General features: G+C 39.1%; 1 protein-coding gene across 2 annotated transcripts; it reads left to right on the top strand.

Annotated features, from left to right (window-relative positions):
• Nucleotides 1–256: 256 nt before the first annotated feature.
• On the top strand, nucleotides 257–9,313 carry LOC101859414 (probable peptidyl-tRNA hydrolase 2). 2 transcript variants are annotated; one of them, XM_005100056.3, is made up of 6 exons: nucleotides 257–408; nucleotides 4,296–4,381; nucleotides 5,156–5,355; nucleotides 6,678–6,767; nucleotides 7,527–7,735; nucleotides 8,553–9,313. In XM_005100056.3, the coding sequence occupies exons 3-6, from the start codon at nucleotides 5,230–5,232 to the stop codon at nucleotides 8,752–8,754; spliced, it is 627 nt and encodes a 208-aa protein (XP_005100113.1). In that variant the 5' UTR covers nucleotides 257–408; nucleotides 4,296–4,381; nucleotides 5,156–5,229; the 3' UTR covers nucleotides 8,755–9,313. The 2 variants fall into 2 exon arrangements, with proteins under 2 accessions (XP_005100113.1, XP_005100112.1); XM_005100055.3 differs by lacking the exon at nucleotides 4,296–4,381 and having other exon boundaries at nucleotides 264–408.
• The last annotated feature ends 7,094 nt before the right edge of the window (nucleotides 9,314–16,407 follow it).

The following is a 16,407-nucleotide window of genomic DNA, read 5'->3' as shown; positions in this document are numbered from 1 at the left end:
TTGAACACACCTCCTCTGCATGCGACGGTAAAGATCATTACTGTCCCGCTACTCCCCTGATACCTGATACCGGAAACAATATAAGAAGAGAACATAAAACAAATTTCATGAGATATTGTAATAATATTACATTTTCTTGGAATGGTAATTTTTTTTATTGAAAAGGACAGATTATTATAAAATGCTTCCTAAAAATACTTCCAACGGAAATTTGAACGAAGAAAATTGTTGTACTCTCCGGAATAGAAACTTTCCTAAGTTCCTACCCATAATCCACCGTTATAAACATGGTAGCGCCCAGTTGATAGTTTGATAGACACACACTTCTTGAGTCTTGAGTCTGAATAATTGTGTCTTTCCATTTCCACTTGTATTGATCCCTCTTTGCTGAAGTGAACAAGTATAAACGTAGGTTTTATTCTTATTAAGTGCTTTAGTAGGCTGTAATATGTGATTTGACGCTTGTACTGTAGACGACGTCTGAGATTCATCCGTGAGTTGCAGTAGTCGTAGTAAGCGGCAAGGAGAGTTGAGTCGAGCTCGCTAAATCAGCGTCCGCGAGTAACGAACTAGACTAGATCTAGATTCTTGATATCTAGATCTAGATCTAGATCTACTTGCTGGCACTAGAATCTAGATTCTACCCGCATACGAGCGGACGGGTAACGAGCCGTCCGCTTGTGAGGAGTAGTTCAGTACTCGCTACACTACAGACATCAGTCAGAGACAACAGTGTGTTTAGCGAGCGGGCGGAGAAACTCCCATGCATTCGAGCAGACGGACAGAGACGCAGAGAGCGACTCCTTCCACACTTCCATAGCTGCATAGGCCTACTAACTACTTACACACCCCCCCTCGAGAAAAAATCACCCTCCTGTCCCACATTAAGCTAGGCGTTCATGGCGAAAATTTCTCTAAAGAAGTGGCTAGCCGTACACTTAGATCTAGAATCTAGATCTCTAGATCTAGATCTAATCTAGATCTAGATCTAGATCTAGGTTTGGCCCTATCGACTCAAGCCTGTTTAGCACACAGGTCTCATTAGATTTATATCTAGTAATTATTCAGGTTCAAATACACATGCAAGTCAGTAAGGCATATTTTGGTTTTGTCTGAAATACAAATACTTTCATTGCAAACTAAAAATTTCATTTACGGCCACCTCTATTCTCACCCGGGATGAGAATAGTGCAGGCGAGTCTTTTGGCTATTCTCACCCGGTGCGCGTTCACCGTTATAGCCTAGATCTAGGCCAACAAATTTTGCGTTCACCCTAAACCACAGAATTCTACACTGCGATAACAGAAACATTGTAGAATTTTGTGCCGTGAACAATTGTTCCATTACAACTGTAGCCTAGCCTACTAAAAGCGTACAATTTTGTCTGTGGGCAGTGGAGAGAGAGAAAGATAGAGAGAGAGGAGTAGCGCGAGAACTTCCGGTCAAAACAAAATGGCGACCCGCGTAGTTCGGCTCGATTCGAAAAGTTAAATAGCTGTAGCATCTTTGTAGACAACCAAATTAATTTACTTTTGTGTTTTAACATCATTTTTTAACTTTGTTTTGGTCAATTTGATCGTCCACACCGATAGACAGTATTCAGAAAGAGACAGAGAGAGAGAGATAGGGGAGGAGTGGATCTTGCGAGAACTTCCGGGCAAAACAAAATGGCGACCCGCGTAGTTCGGCTCGATTCGAAAAGTGAAATAGCCATAGCATCTTTGAAGACGATCAAATTAGCTTACTTTTGTGCTATAACGTAATTTTTTCTTGGCTTTTATCAATTGGATCATCCACATCGATAGACAGTATTCCAAAATGAGGAAAAGCAGGTCTTGTTTCGCACCGGGTGAGAATAGCCTACGCTGGCAATTCTCACCCGGGGTGAGAGGTAGATCGTTTTTCTATTCTCACCCCGGATGAGAATAGCCACATTCCTTCATTTACAATTCAGCCATCAATATTAAGTACGGCTAGCCTGACAGTCTAGCCGTCCTTAAGTATGGCTAGCCTGGCTGTCTACCCGTACTTAAGTATGGCTAGACAAGAAGTCTAGCCTTACTAATCTTAGGCCCTATTAACATTATAAAACAGGAGGTTTAAAATACCTGCACTGTCATTAAGGCACCTGGTTTCGTCTCTCAAATGCAAACTGCACACTAAAAATGTATATTTACAATTCAGTAGGCCTATTTTTTGTAAATGGTCAGTCTAGCCATCATATTAAGAATAAGTACGGCTAGACTGCCAGTCTAGCCGTCATTAAGTACGGCTAGCCTCTTCCTTTCTCTAATTCCCCCCCCCAAAAAAAGCCTTCGTGGTAATTGGGACATGATAGTGACATGAGACAGTGTGACCCACATACGAGGTGAAAGGTTACACACATAGTACTACTACGTCACCGGCCTCTCTCACTCTCACTCCCTGTGGCACCACTAGTGGTTTAAAACTCTTGGCCTTATAATAAGGCATAACAAATAGACAATGGGCTTAACCTCGTGTAGAGTATCTCGTCTGCTATCTAGAGTTCGTCTGTTCGCCCATCCCCTCAGTAATAAAATTGTGAAGCGGACCTAAGAAACAAACTGACTTGAGGCTTGAGGTCCGCAGTCCGCTCGCTGATAGAGTAAAATTGTGGAGCGGACCCAAAAACTAACTGTTGAGGCTCGCAGTCCGCTTGCATAGCCGTCTGTTACCTGCTCGCTCTGACTGAATCTGCAAGTAACGAACCCATCTGTCTGCTCCTCAACTCTAATATTTAATTTATTCTTTCGTGATCTAGATAATCTAGGCCTAGATCTAGGTCTAGCTAGGTCTAAGTCCGCAGCACAGAGCCAGATTTTCCACCCAGGCCCAGGGGCACCATTGTGAATTCTTCTGTTTTCGGAGATTGGGAGAATTAAAGGCAATGACTACGTTCATGGCGCAGTAAATGTAGAATCTAGTTTGCAGGCTTTGTTCACGGCTCCCTCCTGAATGTAGAGTTCGCGTATCAAATTAAAACTTTTTTCTGGGGCCGCACTTTAGTACTATGAATTGTTGTTGTTTTACCTTTTCCAGCGCTAACACTGTCATCATCCGTTTCTTTAAATTTTATTGTAAATTACGACTTGTAGACTGACTAGGCGATTGGGTCACGAAGTGCAAAGTCGGGAATATAAACAACGATAACTGAGAATACAAGCCGAGCGAGCTGTTATCCTTCGGCGTCAGTGTCAGTTTATTCAAATCGATCGTTAGTTTTCACAGCGGGTTTTTCTTTTTCTTGACAACGGTTTCCTTTTGACTTTTCACTGGAAATCTGACATCAAGAATTTTGAATATATGAGCTTAACACATTACACCCTAACTCGCCCGGGAATTCCCTTACGCGCTCCACCCTGACTTGCCTGGAACCGCCCGCGCCGACCCAGCGTCTTTAGAAACTAAAGTCTCACCTTGACGAGACTCTGGGGCCGGGATTTTGATTTGCATAGTATAGCAAAAAGTTTTTTCTTTCGTTTGATACCGAAACGAAATTTTTCGGGCCAGTAGTTTTTAGTATTAGAGCTGATCGGAGTGCGATCGCGTTACCGACACTTCGAAAGTGTCTCGACTTGTTGAAAAGCGACACAATTGAGTTTGAAAACGGAAATAACGATGGATTTGAGCAAAAACGAGCATGACAAATCAGATGGCTCAGATTTTGATGAAAACGTTGTAGGACGAGTTTGTGGCGATTTCGATTGATAAGACGGAGAAAATATAGAATTTAGATCTATGGCCTGACCGCGAGGCTGAGAGTGAGAGTGATGGATCGGACACCCCTATTGAACAAAAGTTAGAACATTTCCAACAGTTTACGCATACATAAAGTTATATTTTTCTGAAACTACATTCAGTTTTCTTTTTAACTTTTATTTTTTCAGGATTTTTGGAATTTTAAAAGTATTTTTAAAATATGTGTTTTTTAAAGGCTAGTATTCATGGGAGGTGGGTTCTTTCCCCTTGCTTAGGATCTAACAATGGACTTCCCGTCCAGGCCCTTAGGGTGTAATGTGTTAAATCACTGCGAATCCTTTTTAAAACCGTCTTAGGTAGAGCCTACTACGCACACTTCACACAGCGAAAGTTACCTTAAGATTGACATGAGTACGTGTGTTTTACTGCTACAAAAAACTGCGTGAAATGATGTATTCCGCAAGATATTTCCTGCACAAATGTTTATTTTCTATCGAAAAAAAAGAATTATACTCACAGATCTGAGATACGATTATATATTATATATATATTTGTTATTATATGGCTATTTTCAGCTGATAGTTGCGTTGCGTCAGCTGTCATTTTAGAAGAAGCAACACTTCAAAAAGGAAGCCTCCGTGAGCGCGTCGTATTAACAAAGGTACGAGACTTTTGAACCTGATTCATTCTGATTCTGAGGGTATTTTTTTCAGACCCAGTCACTAAATGGGTCATAAAATCAAGTCGACCTGTTTTGATAATTCATCAAAGAATGAACTCTCAATAAAAAAGAGACTTGTTTTCAGCAATTGCCTAAAAGTATTTTGATGTCGGAGTTGTCGCAATGGAATGTACCCGAGCCGCTGTCAGTAGCTCACTGGCACAGCGGTTCCGACTGGCAACGGCTTGCCGGAGATAAAAAATAGTAAGGCCTACTATACTAATTAGTCTAAGCTTTTTGTGTTTGTTTGAAGACAACAACTAATTTAATTGAGAGCTTGATTGATGATGTCTTTCTCAAACTTGGAGCCATTTCCGGCAGTAACCGATGAAACCATTTTGCTTGGTCTATTGATAAATTTTATCCATCAATTGCATTATATCTCTAAATTTTATAGTGTCTGTAGTAATGAATACTAATTTTTTAAAATTCTGTTACTGTAGGTGTAGTGTAAGATTTATGATATTTTTCGTCTTTACTTTAGAGTTCCAATAGTTCCAGTTGAAACTTTGTCAGTCACCTACAGCCTGTGGATTTCAGGCATGATTCGGTGTTCCATTTTCTTTAGGGGAATTGGGGAAACATATAGGGAGTTTGCACTGTTGCAAGCGTACATATTTTTTTGGTTGGATTGGATCTGTCCCTTTTTGCATTATTGAATTGTGCCTAGAAATTTTGAACTAACTAAACTGTTCTCTATTTTCTTTTCCTTAGGAAACAAGTTCCACAGGAAACAAGTGAAGTTGGCTCATTCATTCTTTATTCCGACTGCCGTTTAAGTAGCAAAGATGTCGTCTGGAAATGCAGGTTCCGACAACCCTGGATCTGGGGCAGGACAGCTTCTTTTCCAACCCAACGAGGAAGCAGTTGCTCAGATTATGAGCCTTGGGTTTTCTAGAAATGCTGCTATCCGTGTAAGTGAATTAGCAATACAAGATTCACCAGGTTGGAATGTCTGACTTAGAGTTTGAATTATTGGCTGCTACTCATACAGTTTTGAGTGTAAAAAGTTTTAACTTATAGGAATTGTGGTCTGGTCATTAGTGTGACTGATCATTACCTCAAATGGAGAGTTTCAAGCACAAATTTTTTATACTATACCTCTAAAACTTTAGGTTGAGTAAGGGACTGTTTTCTATATTTTTTACTTTTTCAGGTGATTTGAAGACTTATAAAATTATTTTTAGCTATATTATAATCCCCACTGATACTTTCATGTCAGTACAACACAATCACTATATTGTGCTTCTAACTAACCTCTGAAATGTGTCAGACATCGTGGTTGAATCAGGTGCTCGTCAAAATAATGAAATAAAAAAATATCACAGCATATTTTCACTAGTTCGGCAATTTATCTTGAATTTTGTATTTTTTTTTAGCTCAACACCTAAATTAATGTCCATTTAAAAACATATTAATGTGTGGATTTTGCTGAAAAAACATTGATGAAAGGCACAAATAAATATGCATTTTTCAGTTTACAAAGACTCTAATGCTATGGAAATCACTAAACTTTGGTGGCTGTTTTCTCGCTAATTTTACCTCTGAAACCAGGTGGCCCCCCCACCTCCTTCATTCACAAGTTATATCTCCACTTCTATTCAAGATATATTGATATTTTTTTCAACAAAAGCAATACAAGCTTAGAGATAATAACAATTGAGCTCCTTACAACCAAAAATTGACGAGCGCCTGATTCCACAGCGTTTTGACACATTATTCTTTCTGCCTATGAATAAAATATTAGTAATGCGTTTTTGTTTTTGAAATATTAAATAGAGTTGCATTGTCTTTGTCATTTGTATCTGAGTCCCAGATAGTCCTTTAGCATAATTTTCCTTGAGTGTGAAAAGGTTTTAAATTTAAGTGTAAGAGATTGGCCACATTTTTTTCTATTGAATGTTTTAAGGCTCCACTTTGATATAGAAGTCATTTATGATAAATTTTAATGTGGACGTAAAACCAATGAACATTCTTGATTTAGTTACTTTTAAAAGGGAAATTGCCATTTTGATGTTACCTTATCACCGTCCAGTTGCATTCAACGCTTGTTCCTTTGTGACTTCAGCTCGGAACAAATAAGACTTTTTTTTCCATTCTCATTTTTATTCTTCTTAAAATGCCTGGTTTGACTGTCGGATTCTTTCCTTCTCTTTTTCAGTTTCGTTCGTTCACATCAAAATTTACCCCCAAGTTACATCGATCTATTTTTATTTTGTTTTTTGCTTTTCTCCAGGCCTTGTTTTACACAGGTAATCAGACTGCTGACCAGGCTGCTGATTGGCTCTTGGAAAACAATGATAAGAACCTGGACACTCCTTTAGAGGTATGAATGAATGTGTGTTTATATTTTCTTCAGTTGTGATGTTCTTATGCACAGTAGAATTGTAAATTGGCTGATTTATCCATGTCACATTCATACTGTGGCGGAGCAACATAGGTAGTTGGCAGGTGCTCTAGTGTGTTTTTTCTCCTTCTATCCTTTTTAACATGATCTAATCGTCCTTACCTCACCTACTTCTTTTCTATATATATCTTAATCTCTTGTAACACCTCTAAGCAGACTAAGCTTCTGTACCTATATGATGAACCTATTTGTGTTTCAAGTGCAGTAAAACTCTGATGATTAAAACTGAACGTGGGAGGTTGGCGGATGGTCTGGTGTACTTTGCTCCTTCTTTCCAGTCGAACATCTATCGTCCTTATCTCCCCTCCTTCTATTTTGTGTTTGTTACTCTCTCTTGTAACACCTCTAATCTTCGGCTCTTATATGACCTTATTGTGTTGCAAATGCCGTAAAACTCTTACTAAAATTAAAACTGTTAGTTGGTAGTTGACAGATGCTCTGGTGTGTTTTTTCTCCTTCTATCCTTTCTAACATTATCTGTCGTCCTTGTCTCTCTTACTTCTTTTCTATATTTTTAAATCTGTAGTAACACCTGTAAGCTTCTGTACTTATATAATGAACCTATTTGTTTTTCAAGTGCAGTAAAACTCTTTTGAGTAAAACTGAACGGCACTTACTCTACTCACTCAACCCACATTTTACATCCCTTTTGTTTTTTGTTGCTGTTGCCTTCCTCAGACAGACCTCCAGGGCACCAGCGACAGCAGCGATGAGGACGAGTTCCTGACGACCGACACGTTCAAGATGGTGTTTGTGGTGAACATGGAGCTCCAGATGGGTGTGGGCAAGGTGGCCGCCCAGGTGGCCCACGCGGCGCTCAGCTTGTTCCGGAGCATGATGGAGGACGAAGTTAAGGCCGAGATGATCATGGCCTGGGGACACCTCGGGTGAGTGGCGCGGACTAGAACGAATTTAGGGTGTCGTGTCTAATCTGTAGGTCCTTTCTGTCACTTTGGTCACTTGTTTTATGTCTTTCATAATTATATGTCATGATGGAACCTGATGGAATCAGGCGCTCGTCAACAAAAATTTGATAAAAATGTCAAAACTGGCATAAATATTTTGGTTTCCTCGATTTCATTATTTTGACGAGCGCCTGATTTTACTACGATGCCTCACATGATAGTATATGCAGTAAAACCCTAATAACATAAACTTCAGCGAACCCGAGAGTTTGTTTGTGGTCGGTAAGTAGATTTTGCGTTAAGAGATGCATAGAATAAAGAGGAAAAAACCACCCCAGGGATTTTGAATTCCTTTTGTGGTAACAGAAATTTTTAATTTTTAGTTAAATGAGTTTGTGTAAAAAAAAAAGAAGCCCATTATACAGTTGAACCTCTCCTAAAGGACCATGTGTGGTTGATGTGAAAAGTGATCCTCTTAGACAGCTGGTCATTTTGAACTATATCATTATATAGAGAGAAAAAATTTAAGGCTTTGCTTACTGCTACAACAGGTTTTTGTTCTAGCCACTTGCCTCGTGAAACCTGCTGGTGGTTGGTTGATACTCGTGTGTGTTCACTCATTAACTGAAGTACTATCAAAATAGGTTCACTCTGTTTTAATTTACTGACCCCTTTTATGACGTTTTTGTCTTTTTTAGTTTTTGTACCAAAAGGGGCTCCGACGTAGTGGGTTTACCCCCCCCTCCTCTTGAAGATAAAAAGTTAATCTTGTCTCTTGGGTTTTTTTCCTCCTCCTCAGAGAGACCAAGGTGGTTGTCCGCGGCGACAGCACGACGCAGCTGGAGATGTTGGCGGTGCAGGCCGCGGGGCTACAGGTGGACCACTACCTGGTGCAGGACGCCGGCCTCACACAGGTCACCCCGGGCTCCAAGACCGTGCTGGCCGTGTTCGGCAAGGTGGACGACGTGAACCGCGTCACCGGCAGCCTCAAACTCTTGTGATGATGCCCCGACCCGCAGATGTTTTGGATCTGTGACAACAACAACTACGCCGGGAGATGTCCTGGATCGATAATAACAACAAAGCCAGGAGATGATCTGGATCTATAACATCTATAACAATCCCCGGAGATGTTCTGGGTCGACAACAACAACAACGCCGCCCGAAGAGGTTCGGCCGGTTGGCTGGCTGTGAGTCATCGATGACTGGTTTCTACAAAAAAATAAATGTTGAGAATTGTGTGGTGTGGGAAGCGTTTGAGTGAAAGGGTGAGCATAAGAGTGTGTGTTTGTGTGAATGTACGTGGGCGCTGAAAGGTAAAGTGGATGCCTGAGAATGTATGTATGTATGTGTCGATGTCTGTTTTTCATATGTTTTAAAAGAGAGGTGATTTAGTGTGTAGAAGTTAATGAGTGCACACCTGTCAGAGGTTGTGAGTGCATGTGTTTTAGTTTGTCAGAAAAAAGAGAATGAATGTGTTAATCTGACTTGATTAGTGTGGATGTGTGCTTAAGTTTGTAACTTTTCCCATGTTTCTTAACGCTGTGTTTGCTGAAGTAGGAATTGTTTTTAAAAAAACCTGGTGGCAGCGCTTAGTTGTTTCGCTGTAAGTTACCAGTAAACAGACAATGATTTTTTTTATATTATGAACTATGAACATACTACAAAAAGAACAAATTCACAGTAACGGTATTGTTACCTCGCGCAGGCTCGTCAGTTTTTGACATTTGGGTACTAGAGGCTGTTTTTGTACTTTTCATACTCTTTTAAAATGAGCGCTTTATATTTTGACGTACGCAATTCTCTTAGATTGTAATCTGCTGGACTCAGGTTGTTATTCTCACAAAACACAGCCAAGCTTTTGCAAAGGGCCGGATGTCTGACTGTGTATCTTCAGGTTTCAACTGTCAAAGTTCGGTGGTCTAGACATGGGTTTCATCAGGACGTGTATTAGTAGTGCATTTGAAAGTAAGTGCATGTGTTTACTGTGATACAATCATTGTTCTACTCTGAATGTACATCCGATTGAGAGTGGAGAGTTGGTAATTATAATAAGTATGACGTGGATTGAGCTCTTTATTATTTTATTCATGTATCTATATTTATATTATATATGTATATGTATGCATTTGTATTTCTATTGACTTCTGTATCTATCGTCAGCCAGCTGTTCAGATGTACCAAGCCTGACATTGTGAAACATTTGTGAGGCAGAGTGGTGAAATCGGGCGCTTGTCAAAATAATGAAAGTGAAGAAAGTGGCACTTTTCCGCAGGTCTGGGAATTTTTGTCAAATTTTTCTTTTTTAGCTCATCTTTCACGCCCATGAAAGAACACATTTATGTGTGCTTTTTACGGAAAAACATTGATTAAAGGCATAAAAGATGTAAATTTTCAGTTTCCACGGACTCTCAGGCTGAGGAAATAGCTCAACTCTGGCGCCCATTTTCTCGCTAATTTTACCTCTGAAACTAGGCTACCCCCACCTCCTTCAATCGCCAATATCTTGACTTGCATGCAAGATAAATATATATTTTTGCCATCAAAACCAAGGCAAATGGACAGGATTTAAGATGATACCTATAACCCCATATGTCCCAAAACTGACGAGCGCCTGATTCCACCTTGTTGTGACACATTTTCTATTGTGGTTTCTCCATTTGTAGCCTGTACTCGGGGTATATTAAGTGGAATTTCAAATTATAGATGTCAGAAAAGCAAGAAAAGATACATAAGTAGGTGATTGGCGGGTGCTCTGGTGTGGTTTGCTCTTTCTTTCTTATAAAAAAACTATTGTCCTTCTCTCTCCTCTAACACCTAATTTTCAGCACTTATATATGACTGTATTGTGTTTGCAAGTACAGTAAAACTCTTACTAAAACTAAAAGATACGTAATATAGATACAGTTGTTAAAAGAATAAAACAGTATTACTCTCTTTTCTGGAAATTTCGCTTTCTTGGCTGAGGCCATTTGAACAGCTTGACGCGGATATAAAGATGTATAATATATATATTGATTTAACATTAACTGTGGATAGAAGTTGGACTGTTGTTAAACTTTGGGAAGAACCATCTAGAGCAACGATATTTAAAAAATACTGGTGACAATACTTTGTGCAGTTGTTTTGTTTTGTTTTTGTTTTTGTTTTTACTAGTTTACAAATTTTTCTATGATTCATATATTTTTCTGCTGATTTTTTCAGAGAAACAGAAATTTGGTCAATTGCGGTGATATAATTAGGTGGGATTTGTTCATGACGTCACGTTTCACTCGATTTGTTCAAATGATTATGAAGAAAAAAGAGACTGCATGGGACAAAACTTTATAATTTAAGATGTCACAGTACATGAAAGTTTCTGACGCATTTTGAGAAAAAAATTTAGAACCCATCTGACCCCTGCATATATCCCAACAAGATAAGGCACCTGGTGGGCAATCCAGTATAATATTATGGTCGCTTTTAAGGACAAGCGGGCTAACCCAGATTTCGTGAGTTTCCAGAAATCTTGACCCACACCAAAAGTGGGCATTGCCCTACCTACAGGAGAAGTTTGGTTTCATTGGTGTGTACATTTGTTTGGTTATAGAGAAAACTCTCCTTGTCTTTTAAAAGAACTGAACAAGGGGCAAAAACTTTACCTTCAATTTTCCCAAAACAGCCTTTTTCGGGATAGCCCCCTTGTGCTTAAAAGCAGCTATATATGTAACTACTATTTCACCATTTGTATACCGTGTGTTATATATATTTTTTAGGGTTTGCTCCTGTTTTTGTACACAGAGGGGAAGAGGGGAAAAGACGTCCGTGTGTTAAAATAAAAATACTTGTTCAATGGTCTGTGTGAATAATTGTTCTCTCCAGACTCATTCTCTGTCTTTGGACTGGAAGTTTTGCTTAATACTTCCCCTTTCTCTTTGGTTATGGCATATCCATTCAAAGTCAACACCCTTTGTCTTTTGTTCATTGAGGGAAGCTGTCAGTTTATATTGAATGTGTGAATTACCACACCAAAAATTGTGAGGTCATCACACTGCAACATCACCCTTAGTTCGTATAAGTGTCAAGACGTGGTATCAGGCCCTCACCAATTTTTGGGCATGTGAGGTTATTGGTACCATATTAAAGCCTGTTCATTTGCCTTCCTTTGGTTGGAAAAAGATCCATCTATGTTAAAAAGAAGTCGAAATACACACACGACTGTAAACTGGAGAGACGAACACACACGACACCAAGCAATCTAATGAGCCCGGGTGCGGTGTCTGACTTTTTATGTTGATCCCCGAAGTGAGTAACATTAACCAAAAGCCCATGGCATACGGGGCGCTTACTTCCCGTGATTAAAAAAGAGTAAGGTACGAAACTGACTACCATGACACGTGTAGCAAAAATGTCCCATTCTAAACTCGGCACAAGGCTGAAAAGTCAGGAACAGATATCCCGATACTACACTTCATTCTTAACCAAAAGGTATGTCCTCTATTTGTGTTGCAAGCGCCATAAAACTCTTGCTAAAGCTAAACGCGCTTCTAACACCACAAACTTTTGTATACTTCCATTCTTAAGTTACCTCCACAAATGTAAGATTTCCCTGTATAGTGTCGGTTTTTTTTTTTTTTGCACAAAGCCCCTGAATATAAAGTGAACATTGAAAGCCACATTAAGTGGCATGTTGACATTTTGGGTATGTTTAATGTGCAAGGTGAAGTGGCGCGCCGAACATGAAGAGCTAATGACGTAAAGCATGACACGTATTTTCTTTGTAACTCCCTCGATTTAATTGATGGAAGCGTATGTTGAAATCATCACAGGAATGTTTTCTGAAACCTGTTTTATGTTTCATTTATTTGTAAATACAGCTTCAGTTTCTTATCGGATATTTATTCATGACTGATCTTTACTAAGGGCATACTGAATAACCGATGCAATAAAAACAAACCCGTTGCTCTGATTCATCATCATTTGCTTCTCAAAGTTCTGGACTTTGACTGATTCCACATCAATGTGTATATGTTTGGTGTTTCTAAATTAATTTCAACCAAATTCTCAATTTTTTTTTTGGTCATGGATTGGGGAAAAGAGGTACTCCAACAGTGGTCATTTTTTAATAGTGACTCGGACTTGTATGATATATTTGTACACATGAAATTTGGCATTTATTATATGTGGCTAATTTGTTTTGTAATTGCTATAAAACTCCAACTAAAACACGGTTGGTATTGTCCAAGAAGGTTACCCTTTGTCGAAGGGAAAAGTGTTTGTCTTTGACAGTGTTGTTATATTATAGTAAAAATACAGAGGGGGTGTGGGTAGGGGTGGTTGGAGGCGGAATTTGAAGTGGTCATTTGTTTGGGTGATTGTCTTGGTCAGCTGGCCTGTAGAGTAGCTTTGACTGTATTGTATATACTGAGAATTATATTGTTCATATCTCGCTTACTTTTGGTTGTCTGAATCTCTTGCTGTGCTGCTTTTCACTGACAGCCGCCCTTCCAAAAGTAAAGCTCAGGCATTGATCTGCATTTCTACTTGGCATTTATTATGTCCAGGCAGTTGTTGATTCTGGGTGTTTGTTTTTGATAATCAATGATAATGGAATATTGTTTACTGAAGCCAAAAGGACATATTAGCATGAGCCCTCTGCTGACAGTAAAATGTTTCACTGTTTTCATTGGATTGAGTGGCTTTATGGTTTTGAATTCGATATACTGGGTAGGGAAGGAGTAAATTGGATGTGTGAAAAGCGTGATGATATTTTTTCCTCCTTGCGTAAAGTTTTCATCTTCACACATTGCCCAAAAGAGGGTTCCAGATACTTCTGATATATGGTTTAGCGGTTAGAAACTGTTGCATGCAGAAGATGCGAGTTTGATTCCTGAGAGGGGAGGCTTTTTATATCAAGTATCTCCATTTGTCTACTTGGACAGGAGAACGCCGCCCATGCCGATGATTTTCAAAGGGTCTCCACGTGAGTCTAGAAAAGTGCTCACCTGTCTGTTGAACTGCGCATGTCTTGCCCTTGAGGTTCAGAATCCTAGAGTGAGCACACGCAGCCCCGGTTCATGTACGTGGGGGACATCACCTTTAATTAAAAGACGTACCCAGCTGTTTTGGATAGGAGTCGAAAAACAGCTCTGTATAAGTACTATACTGATGTAGTACATGTGCACTATAAGCCACTGCTTGTCTGGTATGTACGCTTTCAGTTGAGAATTTCAGAAAAATTTTAAAATGTATTATTAACCGTCAGTCTAGAGTTTTCCTACTATTTTGTTTAGTGCAGACATTTTGAACCATACCCGTGGTGGGATCTTTCTTATATGTCTGGTTTGTTTGCCTTATCTTGGTTTTTTCAGGAATCAAATGACCAGTATTGTGTTGACATTTATGTCAATTGTTCAAACAAAACCATTTTGTATTAGTGGTTAGTGTCAGACTAGATCCTACGACATACGTGTCTAATGTATTTGTGTGCAGTGTCTACTTTTTATCATCGACCATCCTTTTCTTGTTACATCATGTACCTGAATTTCTTTTAAACAAACCTGGCAAAGTGTGCTTCTTTTTTTTTTTTTTCATCAACCTAATTTTGGTCAGCTTTGAACAGTTTTCAAATGGCTAGTGCATTCTTTTCCACGTGCTTTATCATACTGTGCCATATAGTATTATGAAAGACTTGTCCTTTGCAATGTGTCAGGTATGGATGAAATTTGTCAGGGTGTTTGTTGTTGTTTTCTTTTATTGTGTTTTTTTTTAAGGGGGAGGGGGGGGATGTAGGGGGTGTAAAAAGTTGTATGGCACAGTGCCTTTGCAGTTACCACCCTTCAAAGTTTACCCTGTCTTTCTTGTTTCAAAATCTCTCACTGTATGCTGATACACAGCATTTCAAATTAGGATGCAAGTTCGAAATTTGAAGTTGAGTCAAACCTTTCCAAGACGACTACTCATTGTCAAGAAAAGTGGCCATCTTATACAGGATGTCCTCTTGGACATTGTCATTTAAATAATAGTGTAAAAATGCAATGGAGAATGTGAGAAGTGGTCGTTCGTGCAGATGATTGCTTAGGACTGGTAGTTGTTAAAGCAGGTTCGATTGTAAAATAACCTTGCTATCAATGGAAAATTCTTTTACTTCGCCAGCATGTAATAAGATAAGATTCTGGGAACAAGAAATTTAATGAATGGCATAGGCAGAGGAGTGACAATATTTAATGGACAGCCCATAGTGGATCAAAACGCATTGAGAAAACAGGGTCTAAAGTACTAAAGTTGACATTTGTGAGGTGTGCTGACAAAAAGAGTTATTTCTTTGGGATTTTAGCCGTATAGGAATTGATACATCATCATTATAGATGGTGTTTGTACAATTTGTTAGTATGGAATAATAAAAGACATGGTAGACTTGAACAAAATGGCATCAACGAAAAATCTATAAATCTGACCCCAAAAGTTGATTTTCGGCCCGATATCTCCATTCTTGGATTGCGAGAAGTAACTCATTTTGTCAGCAGGCCTCACATTTGTCTTCCTGAACTTGTACTTGTAATGCCCTCTTACCGAAATGACTTGATGTACTTTATCGAAACAGGAAAAGTTATTGCAGTGAGGACCACAAAACCGCCTCTTAAATAACCTTCTAATAGTGTTGATAGGGGCGTTAATCCTATACAATTTCACCAATTTTCCGGACCACAAAAACATTAGCAGAAAGAAGGAATTCAGTTCTCTAACACTCTCTTGCAATTGTTTTGACCCGCTCCGTCTTTCGTGGCTGTTATTGAATATTCGAACCCAGTGACTTTGCTGTGTTATTGGAAGTATTGTCGGTCTTTTCGCGCTATGAAATTGTTTGTCCTTCACCTCCTTGTACCCCATGAACTGGTGGCCAGTACTTTGTATAAAATATATACCCAGCCCTGTCTGATTGTACATCTGTATATACTTCACAAAAACCATAAATATCTGTATTATTAAGTTTATTGCAAACCCACACACATTATTTCGACAAGTATCTTCATTTTATAAAGTTAAAGAAAAGCGCCCGATTTTTATGTACATTTTTCTTTTTTGAAATGTTGGCTTTTGTGTTAGCCAGTGGCGTTCTCTCTCCGACAATAAAATCATTGTGACACACAATACGCACTGACTGAGTGTGGAGTTTCTTGGATGTTCATATATGTAGTGAGTAGTTCGTTCTTTTGAACTCCCTGACGACGCGCGTTCTGGTCTATCGACAATGTTGGAAGACATGCTGTTCTGAGGTTCTTTAAAAAGAAAGCATGTTGGTGGTTGGCGGTTGCTCTGCTGTGGTTTGCTCCTTCTTTCCTATCAAACATCTATATTCCTTATCTCTCCTCCCTCCTTTTTTTGTGTTTGTTACTCTCTTGTAACATAATTATATCTAATCTTCGGCATTTATATGACCTTATTGTGTTGCAAGTGCCGTAAAACTCTTACTAAAACAAAAAACAAAAGAAAGCATTACTTTGTTAGTCATGCATGTGATGCAGTTCTGTTGTCTTTATCTCAGGGTTAAAACAACGGACAACAACATGCATACATGTACTACATGTATAAAGTTGACATATTATGCAAATGCGCGTTTCTGATCTATGTACGGTGGTTCGCACTGTGCCACAAATTTGACTTTGATATGCTGC

This window comes from Aplysia californica, unplaced genomic scaffold, assembly GCF_000002075.1.
Source record: "Aplysia californica isolate F4 #8 unplaced genomic scaffold, AplCal3.0 scaffold00234, whole genome shotgun sequence".
Classification (NCBI taxonomy): domain Eukaryota; kingdom Metazoa; phylum Mollusca; class Gastropoda; order Aplysiida; family Aplysiidae; genus Aplysia; species Aplysia californica.
The sequence above is the reverse complement of the archived record's forward strand: the minus strand, read 5'-3'. Positions and strand labels throughout refer to the sequence as shown.